This window comes from Quercus suber, unplaced genomic scaffold (genome assembly GCF_002906115.3).
Source record: "Quercus suber isolate HL8 unplaced genomic scaffold, Cork oak 2.0 scaffold_408, whole genome shotgun sequence".
Lineage (NCBI taxonomy): Eukaryota > Viridiplantae > Streptophyta > Magnoliopsida > Fagales > Fagaceae > Quercus > Quercus suber.
Window position 1 is genome coordinate 686,301 of NW_027069859.1, and position 14,693 is coordinate 700,993.

The 14,693-nt window shown below is 36.8% G+C and overlaps 2 protein-coding genes across 2 annotated transcripts; one reads left to right on the forward strand and one right to left on the reverse strand.

Moving 5' to 3' along the window:
• Window positions 1–105: 105 nt before the first annotated feature.
• LOC136061376 (uncharacterized) lies at window positions 106–870 on the forward strand (the record flags this gene model as incomplete). The annotated part of the gene is given in 1 exon segment (XM_065761369.1): window positions 106–870. A coding segment is annotated over 1 exon segment (701 nt), but the record flags the coding sequence as incomplete, so codon positions are not given.
• Window positions 871–1,018: 148 nt separating this feature from the next.
• LOC111998801 (vacuolar sorting protein 39) lies at window positions 1,019–14,333 on the reverse strand. Its single transcript, XM_024030911.2, has 12 exons — window positions 13,816–14,333; window positions 13,161–13,372; window positions 12,658–12,789; window positions 12,426–12,569; window positions 8,483–8,595; window positions 6,473–6,908; window positions 5,409–5,738; window positions 4,395–4,616; window positions 3,924–4,166; window positions 2,733–3,185; window positions 1,813–1,911; window positions 1,019–1,545 (listed from the first exon to the last, which is right to left on the reverse strand). Exons 1-12 carry the CDS (start codon window positions 14,255–14,257, stop codon window positions 1,345–1,347), a joined length of 3,027 nt encoding a protein of 1,008 aa, XP_023886679.1. The 5' UTR covers window positions 14,258–14,333; the 3' UTR covers window positions 1,019–1,344.
• Window positions 14,334–14,693: the final 360 nt, after the last annotated feature.

The following is a 14,693-nucleotide window of genomic DNA, read 5'->3' on the forward strand; positions in this document are numbered from 1 at the left end:
TTTTGGGTTAATATGTTTTCGTCTTATGTTTTTTAGTTTCCCATCACAAGTAGTCTCTCTCCCTCATAGCTTTGGTTTGATTTTTGTTTGAGTTAATACTTAGTNCGGTGGTGATCAGGCAGCTCCCATCGCAAGGCCTCTCGTTCCAGCTCTGGCCCGCAGCAACTACTCTCGTCACCCTCCTAGATCACCACCGCTGTGACCCTAGCAACAGTCCCTTGTCTTCCACACTCCTCGATCAACGTCGCAGTCTCAATATCCTCGAGCTTGGATCCGGAACCGGCCTAGTCGGAATCGCAGCAGCCGCTACTCTCGGCGCTAATGTCACGGTCACCGACCTCCCCCACGTCATCACGAACCTCCAGTTCAACGCTGAAGCGAACGCCGCCGTTTTGGCCGCGAACGGCGGGACCGTCCACGTGGCGCCGCTGAGGTGGGGAGAGGCCGATGATGTGAATTTGATTGGGCGAGACTTCGATCTTGTACTGGCCTCGGATGTAGTGTATCACGATCACCTCTACGAGCCTTTGCTCGAAACGCTACGCTTGTTGTTGCTCGTTGACCGCAAGGGTCAAAGTCAAAGTCAAACTGAAAAGAAAGAAACAGAAACAGTGTTTGTTATGGCGCATTTGAAGCGGTGGAAAAAGGACTCGGTTTTCTTCAAGAAGGCAAGGAAGCTCTTTCACGTTGAGGTTCTTCATGTGGATCGTCCTAGCCAAGGGTCTAGGGTTGGAGTTGTTGTTTACAGTTTTGCTAGGAAGCCTCAGAGTTTGAATTCTGCATTGGCAAACGTTAGCTTGACTTGATGACTCATTGTAGGAACTTTCATTTTTGGTTTGAATGTTGAAGAATTTTGGAGTATTCTGAAAATCTGTGTTTTGAGTTTAAAACAGCGTTTTTAAAAAAACTACTAGGAGTGGTAATTATAAAACAGAATTGAGTTTTTAAAAACGCTCTTTTAATATGTCAAAATGTCTAACCAAATAAACCCTGTAACTTGCCCTTCGAAAATATCAAATTATCATTAAGGTTATCAATTATCATTCCAAAGTAAATGAATCTGTCAACAATTGGATCATCATAATTTTAAACAATGCACTTTCTCACACTCAAATTCACTCATTAATACCCTATAACCAAAAATAGAAATACACTCAAAAGCCTTAAAACTTCTGATCTCACATTCACACAATCTACAAATCAACACAGAATGACCCTTAAACTAATTACAAACCAATACGCTCTCATTTTCACATTTATGTGGTAGTTTTACACTTAAAAGCAGAGGCACAGATTTTTACATTCCTTCTGCAACTGTATTTACGGAATTTGACGAAAAAAAAATCATCGCCTCCTTAGCGGGGAGCCTTTGGCCACGGCTTTCATACTCTGCGAGTCTCTAAAGCAAACAAAGTGCACAAGTGTCTTCCCATTGGGGTAGACTGCAAAAACGCTTGTCCCTATCTTCTTATTGCAAAGAGAGCACAAACTATCACCGGTGATCTTCACCACCGTCTTCCTTTGGTTGTAAAGCTCATCCTTCACCTGTTTCACAAAATGATTTGTTAGAAGTAGATAAAGGGGTACTTGCACTGAACATAAACCTCTCATAATGAAGAATAATGAGAGCAGATTACACACAGAAATTATGGAGCAGAAAGATAGAGAACGAATGTGTGTGAAGACATTTGTCCAAGAAACTCAAAGTGCAATTAACAGCTACACCATTCAAGATCGAAAGATCAATTAGTTTTTATCCAAAAATATTCAACTCCTTCCTTACATGAATTCCCATGCACGATAAATGCATACCTGCAGGTTCTCACTCTGTCTCAAACTTTTGATTACCGAAAGATTTCTGTATGCTTCACTGGATTTTCGCAGAAGAGGTCCAAGAAATGGAAGCAAGTTCTGCAGATAGCAGAAAATAACAAACTTTAATCATGAAGCTTACATTTAATATTCTGATGCCTAACAAAGCAAATTTGTCAAAAAAAACAAGCACACACAAACACATGATGATGATGATAACAAATTAGCATGAAATCAAGAACAAGCATAAGATAAGACTAATTCAACACAATTCCCTACTCTCACATAACATGGAGAAAGACAAAGTTTGAACAAGTATAACCCAATAAGTGAATCACACACAAAATCTAGCTTAAGTAAAACAAGGATAGGCACAACAAGCAAGGCACTCAAGATGCCTTGTCTGGTCCACGTTTATCAACATATCAAATATAACTAGTTTTTCGTTCTTAGTCCTCTATCAATATAAAAATAATAACAATAATAATTACAATTAAAAATTAAAATGTTCCCCCACCTTGAAATGAAACAAACTAAAAATGTACCAAATTGGAGCTGAAAATAAGACCCATTAATTGAAACTGTATGATGTTCCAAAAAGATCAGAAAATTTACAGATCCAACGGCAAAGAGACTTGCCTCATGAAAAAAAAAACTAGGTGGGACGATAGGAGAACTCAAAAGGAAAACCCTAAAGAGAAACCCCAAACCAAAAGAGGTGATTTTGATTTTGCGCAGCTATGACTCAAAACGCTTCCATGGTAACTGAGGGAAGGCGGTCTTAAGGGCTGCGCTTACAGATTATAGAAACTTCATGACCCAGAAAAAGCAAGAAATATGAAATTTTAAGAGAGAATTCAACAAGGAAAAGGGTGACTGAGAAACCCTAGAGACTAGTCCTCTATCAATATAATTGATACCTGTAGTTTGGTTTCCCTTGGTAAAAGTTTGAGTGCTTGAGCTCCATTTAGTCTATCCCACCTTCGGCTCAACAGATCAAGGATCTCATCAAGCATAATAGCAGAACCTCCTTCCTCAGTAGATTCATCCACATCACCATCACTCCTACTGCTGTCGGTACTGCTCTGACTGACTCGCATGTCCTCTGCACCCTCTATAGAAGCAATTTTCTTATTTCCACGCCCTACTTTAGCTTTAACTGAAGTCCCTGGAACAACCTTTGGAATGCTTGTATTCAGAGGTGATACTATATTTGTAATTCGCTTTTCAAAGTTCTTGGTTGTCCTCCGAGGATTCAGATAAATTTGCAGAAGAGTGAGGTATATATTGCCAGAAGATTTTACAGATGGTTGATGAACTACAGGCTCATATACCCGATCACAATAGGCCAGCGCCAGCTCAGGAACATGAAGCTACAAATGCAAGGGAACTCAAATATAAGAAGCAATAGGCCAATAGCACAATCATGGACATACAAAGCCCATAAAAATTAATATTTTCATCTCTTGTTAATCAATTAATTAAAAAAACATGCATGAAATTCATTTCAGAGAACCATCAATGTCCAAAAACATCTGCCACTAACAAATTCAGAAATAATTCAGAAAATGGTGCAAATTGAAGGCCCATAAAAGCCTTTCTGATCATTACATGAATGCTAAAATGAATAGTTAATAAATAATAGTAGCGAGGCTATAAAATTTTAATATAGACAAGCCCAAATTAAATGGCAGGATTAAGGCCTAGTTAAAATGAGTATGAAGGATGAATGTTCAACAAAAGCTCACCAAATTTATGTTTAACTCACATAAGAGGAAACTCAACCCAGCTCTTCTGATAAAAATGGGTTCAAGTACAGAATATTCCCTTTAAAGTAATGGTAAGGTGATGACTCTATCAAGGTTTTCCACATAAGAATCACACAAATAACCTGTCGAATAGCCAATGTAAATTAAAAAGGCCACCCAATTGATAGAATTTCCAAATTACAAGGCACGACTAAACTTCATACTTTCGTATTAAGAACATCATTAGCATGTGCAATTTGGGTATCTACAGGTACTCAACAATTTTCCAGGTTCATTTCTTATCCCCTTGGCAATGGATTATCTAATAAAGAAGGAAGCATGTTAATTTATGTTGGAAAGTACCTTATGAACATAAAGAGATAAGGCAAGCTCATGTTGGTTCATTTTACCCAACAATAGTGCACGCTCTTCATATAAAGCTTCTGGAGGAAGACGTTTCAACAAAGCCTCTGGGTTATATCCAGAGATACTCTCTAAAGCAGACAACAACTTCTTCCTTGTTGAGGAATATGCTTTCTCATCCCATTGCTCTTGAGCACTTAAATCTGCATACCATTCAAGTACTTCCGAGAGATATATTTGCACCTACCATGCATAAAAATGACATGCAAAGACAATTTGGATTAGCATGATCAGCCAAACTACTATCACCACCAACACTAACCATGACAACAGCCAAGTAGCTGTGTTTGAACACAGGTCTGTTCTCTGTCTGTACTTTTTTTTCCCTTTAATTTTGATAATTGCAATGACTCTCAAATGAAAAATATTAATTCCTTTAAAATTATAGAACTAAATGCAAGAGGTCTTCACCATTTCGTTCTGCAGATTTCCTGAGATACCATTCTCATTCATTGCAAGCATGAGTTCTAAGTACTTGGCCTGCATGTTTGGAGCATGTTGCTTCAAATAAGAGTTGACCAAGTCCGCTGGAATATTTCCAGACAAATACAACTCAATAGTTTGGGTTGGACAGCTTTCAAGAACAAGCATTGAACACTCCAGAACAAGCATGGGATCAGTCCCACACAGAGGCTGCATAGAAAAATTCATCAAACCTTATTAGTTATATAACATATGCCAGCTATAAATTAACTCGTTATCAAGCTCTCAAGTTTTCAAAAATAAATTGTCACCAGAAGACAAGTAACTTCTACATTGGATGCTAAAAAGTAGTGCTTTATCTGATCAGCTGATGGAAAATTTCAGAATTTCAGGAATTATCATTCAGAGAGGAAAACCCTGGATCAACTCCTCGGTTATAGGAAGAAATTTTTGTTCCCAAGCACACGTACAAAAATTCGGTAATGAATGCCAAGAAACATAAACTTAGTAAGAACCATGGCAGAAATCGTTGTCATAACTTAGATACTTAAAAAAGTTTTTCTTTGACTGTAACAATAATACCCTAGATTGTATGGATTTGGATTGTGAAGGTGTTGCGCGAGTATGTGCTAGAGTGTTTACTAGGTCAATCTAGACTATATAAGCAAATACAAGGAGTCACAATTGTGACTAGTCCTTGTAGGGTAAGTGCAAATGTGGCAGCACTTTTCTCAGGTCATGACATAGACAATTTGAAAAGTTGAATGACTTGAATTCATTTGGAGGAAGACAGAGGTGGAGTAAAAGAGAAAGGAACCTCCCTAAGCAAGTACATAGATATACAGGAGATTGCTGTAAAGCTAGTATCTGGTTCATCCAAATTCTAGTATGTGGAAAAATCAGCCAGTTTTAATAATTCCCTGCCACTAACATAATATAGAATTTTGAAAACAAGCACATGAAATTAAGAAAAAGGGTTCCCTACCAAGTAAGGAAAATTACCTTGAGATATTCAATAATTGACTCAGGCTTAAACTTTTGGGTAAGTTCAGCTATTGATTGGTTTGATTTTGACTCTTCTATCAATCGATAAAGAAGTTTAAGAGCTTCACGGTGCATTGAATTGCACTTGTAAAGTTCTAACAAAGCAGCATAATGATTCCCTTTCTGAAGAATTTCCTCACATATTTTCATATCACAGTAATTGAGACCTTTCAGTAAGTCTAAAACTGCTGAAGACTGTCCAGTCAGAAGCAGAGCTTGGAGTAGTGCTGTGTCAAGTATTGCTGCCATCTCCCGAGCACCAGAGCCAATGGAAATATTGCCACGCCCCTGAGGACCAATAATATTAAATCTGAGAAAAACATTGTAGGGGACATTTTTGAACAAATCAAATAAGAACACAGACAAAAAATTTTAACAGTCTGAGACCCAACACATTTAATATATTTACTAAACTACCAAACATTGTCACATCAATGACACCAATATTTTAATATATTTACTAAACTACCAAACTTATTTTTTTAACTGCATCAAGCATATTATAATATTTCAATTAAAAAAGGCAGTTGTCATCACACTAAGCTCCGAGTGCTATAAAAATTATTTTAGAAAAAATAAATTAGGATGACATTAAAATCTGTAGTCATGTTTAACTATTTCGCAATAACAAATTATTTAATTCATGCATTAAGTATTTTCCAGATTTTTTTTTTTTATAGGTAAAAATAATTTTATTGAAATGAGACTACCTCATGAAAATAGTCATGAAGTAGCCTAAGAATTACAAAAGGAGAACTATCTAGCTATGGATCAAATCTATGAAAGAATGAATAGAGTTACTATCTGTGAGACCCGAGACAAAGGACCACTCATAAAGAGAACTAATGAAAGATATTCTAATTATATAACACATTTATTCCAACAAACATAGAAGAACTAGCAAGTTTAAGTTCCCTATTATATACATTCCTTACAATCATGTAAAAATATGTTAAATATCCATGAATCATAAATCATATGAATTTGCTGGAATACCTACAAAAATAAAATAATCTGTCTACCTTGGTTGATTTCTTGAACCGACTAGAGTCAAATGAGGCAAAATTATCTCCAACAACATCTAAAACCACCTCTTCTGTTCCCTCCGCAGTGGCCTTTTCAATTACACTGTATCTCTTCTTCTGTAAAAACTTAATAAGAGCCATGAGAGTATTATGGCTCATTTTCTTTGACTCAAGTGCTGCATTCTCATCAGATTCCAAAAGCTGTGGTAATGGTGAGATTTCCATATCATCTGATAAACCAGATGAAGCTCTTGAGAGATATGAAGCATCCAAAGAGATGTCCATAAGCTTCTCTGGCTCAGGAATTAGAGTTGTTTTAGGAAGGATAATAGATGGATACAAAGAAAGTACATAGGTTATATCTATTTGAGATGCCAAAAAATGCTCCATGGCTTCCTCATAGCTTCCATTATCAAAGAGGTAGTGAGCATATCTGGAATACAGAGATACAAACTCATTCAATCCAGATGTTTGATCAAAATATGTATAAGAGGCAAGATTGATCTATTGTCATTGATGAATTCTTTAAATCCACTGACTAGTTAATATTGCAAAAGAATTCACAAAGTAAACCAGAAATAAACATCATTATTAATACTTAAGTTTACCACGTTCCTTCATTTGTTAAGTAATGGTTAGTATATGGCATATATACTGTCTAGAGTTGGTACTTATAAGTCAATGCCTCATATTAATAAATAAATAAATGTGACTTTAAGAAACTGCTAGTTAAATTACTTCAGCTCTATCAAGCAATGAATAGTATATGGCATTCATAGTGTTTATCAAAAGATATAGTTTTTGGTAGCTTTTATGTTAAATGTGTGACAAAAAGCTAAAAAGCTAGTTTTGTTAAATTTGAAAGATAAAAAATAAATAAATAACAAAACAAAACAAAAAACAAAAAAACAAAACTGGGACAAAAAGCAAAAAGCTAAAAGTTTTTAGCAATTTGACACATTGGTGGTGTCAAATTACTAAAATGCTATTTTTAGCACCACAATATACAAAAAGTGTGCTACATTGGTGGTGGTATATGTAAAAAATTAATTCATCAGCTACATTGCACAGCCATCTATAGCTGTGCATTGTAGCTCAATGTTAAAGCAACATAAAATATTTTATTCTCCCTCCAATTAAAATAATGTTTATTTCAATTTATTCTTTTCCTTTTTTTCCTCTTCCCGATCCACTCAGGCTCAGGTTCTACTTCTCCTTCCGAAACGTCTTGCTCTGGAAATTTCAAAGCTCAACCATTACATCTGGTAATTCCAGACAGCCTGGATTTGTTCCTAATGGGCAAGATATTCAGGGTTCCTATGGTTGAAAAACAGGTGAAGTGCTTGATCAAGGACCTCTTCAAAATCTTGGATTTGTTGGCAAAGGGACTTGCATTCCAAGTCGGTTTGCAGTAGATGAATTTGAAACACCAATGAGCAACATGAACCAAACCCCATTGCCGAACCAAGCCCCATCGCCGACCCAAGCCCCAAGTCCCATTGAAATTTCCATTGACGTTGTTGTGCAAACTGTATGTGTGTGCACTGTGCAGTCAGGTTGGGTGTGGGTTTGTGTGGTCGGGTTGTGTTGATTGTGTGGTGTGGGTTTTGGCAGTGGTTTCCATGGCTGTGATGGAGGTTGTTGTTCTGGTTCTGGCTGTTGTTTATTGCAATGGATATATTATTTTATTGTGTTGTTTATATTATTTGAATGTGTTGAATGCTAAAATAAAACCATTAATGTTGGGTGTTTTGTAAAGTGAGGTGGTAAAATAGATAAAATAGCTTTTTGTGGTGCCAAAAGTTAAAAATTTTGGCACCACCAATGCTGATGCTCTTAGTATCTTAAGAATTTTGAATTTATAATATAAAATATGACAATTTGAATCAGTTTGAAGTATATCGTTAGATGCAACATATGTAATCAACTCCATAGAAATTCTGGTCAAAAATTAACGTCATCATAAAAGTTATTAGAAAAGTATATTATTTAAAGGAAAATATCCACCTTATATGAATTGAACCCTCCTTTGCAGCTCTATGGCTAGCATCTTCTGGTGGAAGCAGCTTACACAAGGCCAAAGCTTCATCAAAATTGCCAGATGCCGTTAATTGTACAATCTGCAATGCAGTTCAAAATCTTATTGCGCTTTTCAAAGAAAAAACATTATGTGGTTTTTTAGTTAGGCCAAGTATGTCATCACCAAAAGCATTATGCAATTGCAACTGTAGGTATGATGTAATAACAAACAGAAAGAGGAGATATAATGAATTCAAAAGATTCTTCTTTTTTTCTTTTTTTCTTTTTATAAGTAATAAGTTTTATTGATATCAAAAAGGAACACCCTAGTACACAGGGTGTGAACAAGGGGTCAACAAATCAAATACAAAAATTGCAAGAATCTAGAAAATCAGTAAAAGAAGGGAATGATTGTTTTTGCAAAGCAAACAACCAATCCAATAAAGTTCTAAAAAAAAATTGCTTGAGGTCTGGAATGGATCTCTCAATATCTTCAAAACATCTACTATTTCTCTCCCTCCAAAGACACCACATTAAGTAATGAGGAACAATTGACCATATATAATCATTTCAATGACAACCAAACCTGCCTGGACAACACCCTAGCAGCCCCAAAACAGTATGTGGCATAACCCAAGTTACTCCAAATAAACCCAAAATCATAGACCACAAATCCATAGCAACAAGACAATGAAGGAAGAGATGGTCAACCAATTCATCATTACTCCTGCACACGTAGCACCAATCCAAAATCCACACCTTCCTTTTTCGTAAATTATCAGTGGTCAAACATTTCCCTAAAGTAGCTGTCCAAACAAAGAAAGCTACTCGAGAATGAATGAATTCAAAAGATTCATTTAAATCTTAAGAACAGATAAATCTTGAATAAAGGCGTCTAACTCATCCATGCACTTTGGAAGAAGGTGATGCATTTTCAATCTACCAATAGATACCATTGGAAGTTCTCATAAGCGCACTAGGAATACCTGAACATATTAGAAATCTGCCTGTGGATGATTATGGTGTGCTTCAGGGTTAAAGGTTGTGGCTTTAGGGCTTATAATTGGTATTTCAGATTTGTAGTTCCAGTTAAGAAATTAAAAGACACCAAACTGGTGGCTGAAAAGTTCCAAGTATTGAGAATTAGGGTGCAGGGGATTTTAGACAGCAGAGCTAAGATGGTTCTTTAGCAGTGTAATTGACCGCTATCAAGTTGTAGGCTTTTTATAGGGCAAGGGAAAGGGCTTGAGTTAGGGTCACAAAGAAGCGAAAAGAAAGGTTGTGAATAGTAAAATGGAAAGCACCCAAGAAAGAATAAAAAGAAAAAATCACTTCCATAAGCCAAAGTGCTCAATTTCTATTATTCAATTCTAAATTATTTTGTTTGGGCAAAAAAAAAAAACCTGAATTATTTGAGAACAATGGTTTAATATATATGCACACAATCTAGATCTTAACCTTTCCTAATAAGACTAAGACTCTTAAATTGACTAGTAAACAATCCCATAACTAGACAGGAAGAAAGGCTACTCGTAAAGGCAGTAAACAATCATAAACAAATATAAGACTCACTTATCAATGAAATAAGCCCGATGGCCTAGAAATATTAAGCACCACCAGTAATTACAGAATTACATAAATACCCAACCCTAGAAAAATCAAATCATATATATACTATATAATAAAAGTTCGTCCTACATATTGTAGTTGCGCCAATGGGGGGAGAGTATGTTACAATTTACTCAGTCCACAAATTTTCAATTGTTACATTTGACCCCTAAAGTTTAAAATAAAATGAAACTGTTAGGTTCTGTCCAATTAACATATTTTGTTAATAACTCCAAGAACCTCAATGGGAAGGGAAACAAGAGTGGCAAGCCTCATTGTGCAGGAACAAGCAGAATGGGATGTTGAATTGATAAGAAGCACTTTCCACCCCCACGAGGCTGAGGCTATTCTAAGTATCACAATTAGCCCCATGAACTTATTGGACTCCCAGGTTTGGGCAAAGTCCCCAAATGGCATGTTTACGGAAAGAGTGCCTATAAGGTAGCTGTTAAACATCTTATTGACTCAAAGGGAGGTGAGAAATGTCCAGGCTGCTCTGATAGCTCCAAAATGACTGCAATATGGAAGGTTGTGTGGAAGCTTCAATGCCCAAACAAAGTGAAGCACTTCATGTAAAGAGCTTGTAAGAATGTGCTCCCCACAAAACAATGTCTGCTAAACCAAAAGGTGTTGATGGAAGATAGTTGTGACTTCTGTGGAGAGAGTGAATCAGCGGGGCATATTTTGTGGGGCTGTGTGATTGCGAAGGAAACTTGTAATGAATCAAAACTCAATCTTCCTAATCTTAGGCAGGCCCCAAAGGACTTTCTAGATGTGGTGTGGCTGCTGATGGAAGCACCAGGGGAGAAGAATTGGGAAGGTTTTGCTATCATGGCATGGAGTTTGCGGAATAATAGAAATTCAGCTAGGCATGGGGGGTTTGTAAAAGGGGGAAAACCATTGCTGGGGAGGCACAAAAATATGACGACGAAGTGCGTGCTTCCATGCCTGTTCAACGTAACAGAATCTCTCCTGCTCCTAGGATTAAGCATTGGACCCCTCCACCCCGTGGGAAGTACAAGATCAATACGGATGCAGCAGTGTTCCAAGACTTGGGCTGTTGTGGTGTTGGGGTAGTTATAAGAAATGACAACAGGCAAATGATGGGTGCAATGTGCAAGAGAGTAGGCTTCCCACCGGGGGCATTAGAAGCTGAAGAAAAAGCATTAGAAGCTGGTCTCCTTTTGGCATGGGATTTGGGGCTGAAAGATATAGTAGAGGAGAGTGACTCCTTATCAGTCATACAAGCCTTAAATGGTTCTACCCCACCTGCTCTCCCTATTCTGAAGATCGTTGAAGGCGTGAAGAGAATGTTGGTGCAATTCAGCTACTGGAAGGCCATGCATACCAGAAGAAATGCTAATGCAGCTGCTCACTTACTAGCTAGGAATGCAAAACATGTAACAGATTATGTAGTATGGGTTGAGGATACTCCTCCCCTTATTGAACTTCAGATTTTGCACGATGTAATCAATTTGGACTTTGGTCCATATCAATGAAATCCAGGTATGATGTTTACAAACAAAAACAAAAAAACAAAAAACCAAAAAAAAAAAAAAAAAAAAAAAATGCATTTTTTGGACAAACCCCCTTCTGGTTTGACACAATAACAATTTAATCCCACAAGCCTTTTCAATTGTTACATTTTGACTGCCTAAGGTCTGGACAAAAATGAAATCATGAGAGGTTTTTTGGAGGAACCCTAACGATTTCATTTTAGTCCAAACCTTAAGGAATCAAATGTAGCAACTGAGAGTTTGTGGAAAAAATTGCAATTGTGTCAAATCAAAAGGACGCGAAATACCCCTTTTCCTCATTCCTTTATAAGTAGATAAAACTATTAACATATATAGTTTACCGTAAGCAAAACTCTATTACCGAAATTTGAAGAAATTCAAAATACTACTCCAATTAAAACTCAATTAATAAAAGTTTTACAAAGTTTAAAAGGAGTGTCATTATCTATTTTAAATTGTTTTAATAATGTATTCATATTCTTGGTTTTGATAAAACTCAGTCCTACACGCCATGTAACTTAAAGTTATTTTTGTTCTTTTATTACGTAATCTATTTTATTGTTCAATTTCAATTATATTAATGAAATATTTTCTTTAATTCACATCTGCTTTTTTATCAATCCATACATCACATGGGCATATTACTAGTACCAAAAAAATATATATATTTATAATTAAATAAAATATTAATGACCTAATTAACTACTAATGGACCAAAAAGACTTCTTTCTTGGTCCTGTTCTAGTCTTAACCTTCCAAAGATGATGTTTTGTATCTAATCATGCCATTAGATGCGACATTTATACCTGTGCACCAACAGGAACTGGGAAGAGCCCATAAACAGAATTATCCAGTGCAACAATTACAGCATTGTTGCCTTGGTGAAGATGACGAGCATTTCTGAGAACAACAGTCTGTATGAGTGGATAAGGATCTCGAAGAGACCGAATCTGGAAAAGACAAGTAGCAGAAAATGAATATCTGCACAACTAAATACAGAACAGCAAGTTACTCTTACTTAGCAAACGGTCAGGCTACCTCAACATATCTTGGTAATAAAGCTATTCCGTATGGGTTCTGAATGACAACTTGTGCAGGGGCCTCTGACCAACAAATCCTACCTTCATGAAGAAGCTTTCCATTTTGGTCCACAAAGACACCAATGTTCTCCTATAAGCAGCAAGAAACATTTGTGGCATTTGACAATCAGAATATAGGATTGGACCATACCCCAACATAAATGCTGCATACACAATAGAAGGAATGACATGTTGGCATTCTATGAAAATTTTAAATTGTGTTTAGCATTCTGTTAGCAGTTTTTTATCAATATGATACACACGCATCTAGTGGGCCATGAATCTACAATCTTACTCTCCAACCCATTTTTATGGGAGAAAGAAGTGCCAGTTGAGCTATAGCTCATCGGCCATTCTGTTAGCATGTTTGTACGTAACAAGTAGCTGGTACAAAATATACAATCAATTATCTATGTCTGTTCAGGAAAATAGAATATCAACAGCCGACAAAGAGAAGAATACCTTCCCAAGAAGAAGCTCCCCTGAAGGAAGAGAAATCACTAAAGGTGGGGCTAGCCTCCCAGAAGGAAATACTTCAGACAACGCACCGTTTGTAGCATTCAGTATCATGTATTCTTTTCTGATACCCAAACATATATTCTCACCACACCAAGACATTGACTTCACCACATCCGGAACACCATATTCTTTCATGTCCACAAATCCCCGACCCCCTAAACAAAACACAAAGAAAACACCCGCTCTAAAAAACTAGTCAGTCCCAGTAGAAATGCACAACAATATTAGTAGTACTGTAATAGTACCATTCACTAACAACAATTTCAGCAATCCTCATCCAAACCATAAAAACACATAAACTAATCCATGCTATGTAAAAGACACAGTTTTACATGTAGAAGCCAGTTATAAAATGCCAAATTGTGTTGGTTTTTGTGATCTGAACATGCTATTTTCTACAACCCCAAGTCCCAACAAGTTCATACAATTCCCAATTTCAAACATCCTTAGCCAAATTACAAAAACACATAATCCATACAACAGACATGTAAAAGCACATTTAGCAACCAGTTAGGAACGTTCATTTTAAACTCAAAACACAGTTTTCCAACGGCTTATGTGGTTTTAATTCTGGATAACAAGGAATTCAAGGAATTACCGTCATGTCTGAAAATACAGACTTTCTTTTGCCTCGCGAAGCACAAAAAGCCTCTCCGATCGTCCCAAGAATACACATTGGCGCCCTTGGCTTTGGTGATCACAGCGTTGGTCTCCAAACTTGGGAGTCTATGGAAAGCGATCGATTCTGAGAGCGATAGAAGGAGCTCTCTCGACTCCAACACTTCCATCGAGATTAGAGGCCTTCTCGAGAACCCAGCCACGTTTCTCTCCAGTACGTACGGCTCCCTGCGCAGATCTTGGGCCTGAGGGAGGTAATCGGACGGTGGAGAGCGGTCGGAGCCGGAGGGGTCTGGGGCATAGATTTTAAGGGATCCATCGGAGCAGCCGAGGAGTAGCTTTGAGCCGTACGATTCGACGGCATCGATTTTGGTGGGGCAATCGCTGAGGAGCTGGAAGGAATCGTAGGCACTGTGTACCATGTTGTCGTCGTCGTCGTCGTTGTTGTTAATCCCTTGCAATCATGAGTTTACGAGTTACGACACCGCTTCATAGCTCAATTTTAGTATCACATTTTGATGTGTCAAAATTTTAAAAAATTAAAATTATTAAAAAAAAAAAAAAAAAGGGTCCAGCTGACGGGTTAATAAACTATTTTTAAAAAATTTTAATACCACCAGAAAATGAGTTTTTTTTTTTTTTCAAACAAAATATTTAAAAATATTTTATAAACTAATGTCCTTAAGATATCATTCGTCAGTTAACTTTTTTCAATAAAAAATTAAGAAATGGAAAGAAAACAATCTTATGTCAGAAATTTCCCCATTAATAAGACACAAGTTTGGAAATGAGGAGAGAACCATCCAAACCATTGCGTAAGTTTAATGACACATTTATCTTACAAAATCTTCACAATTT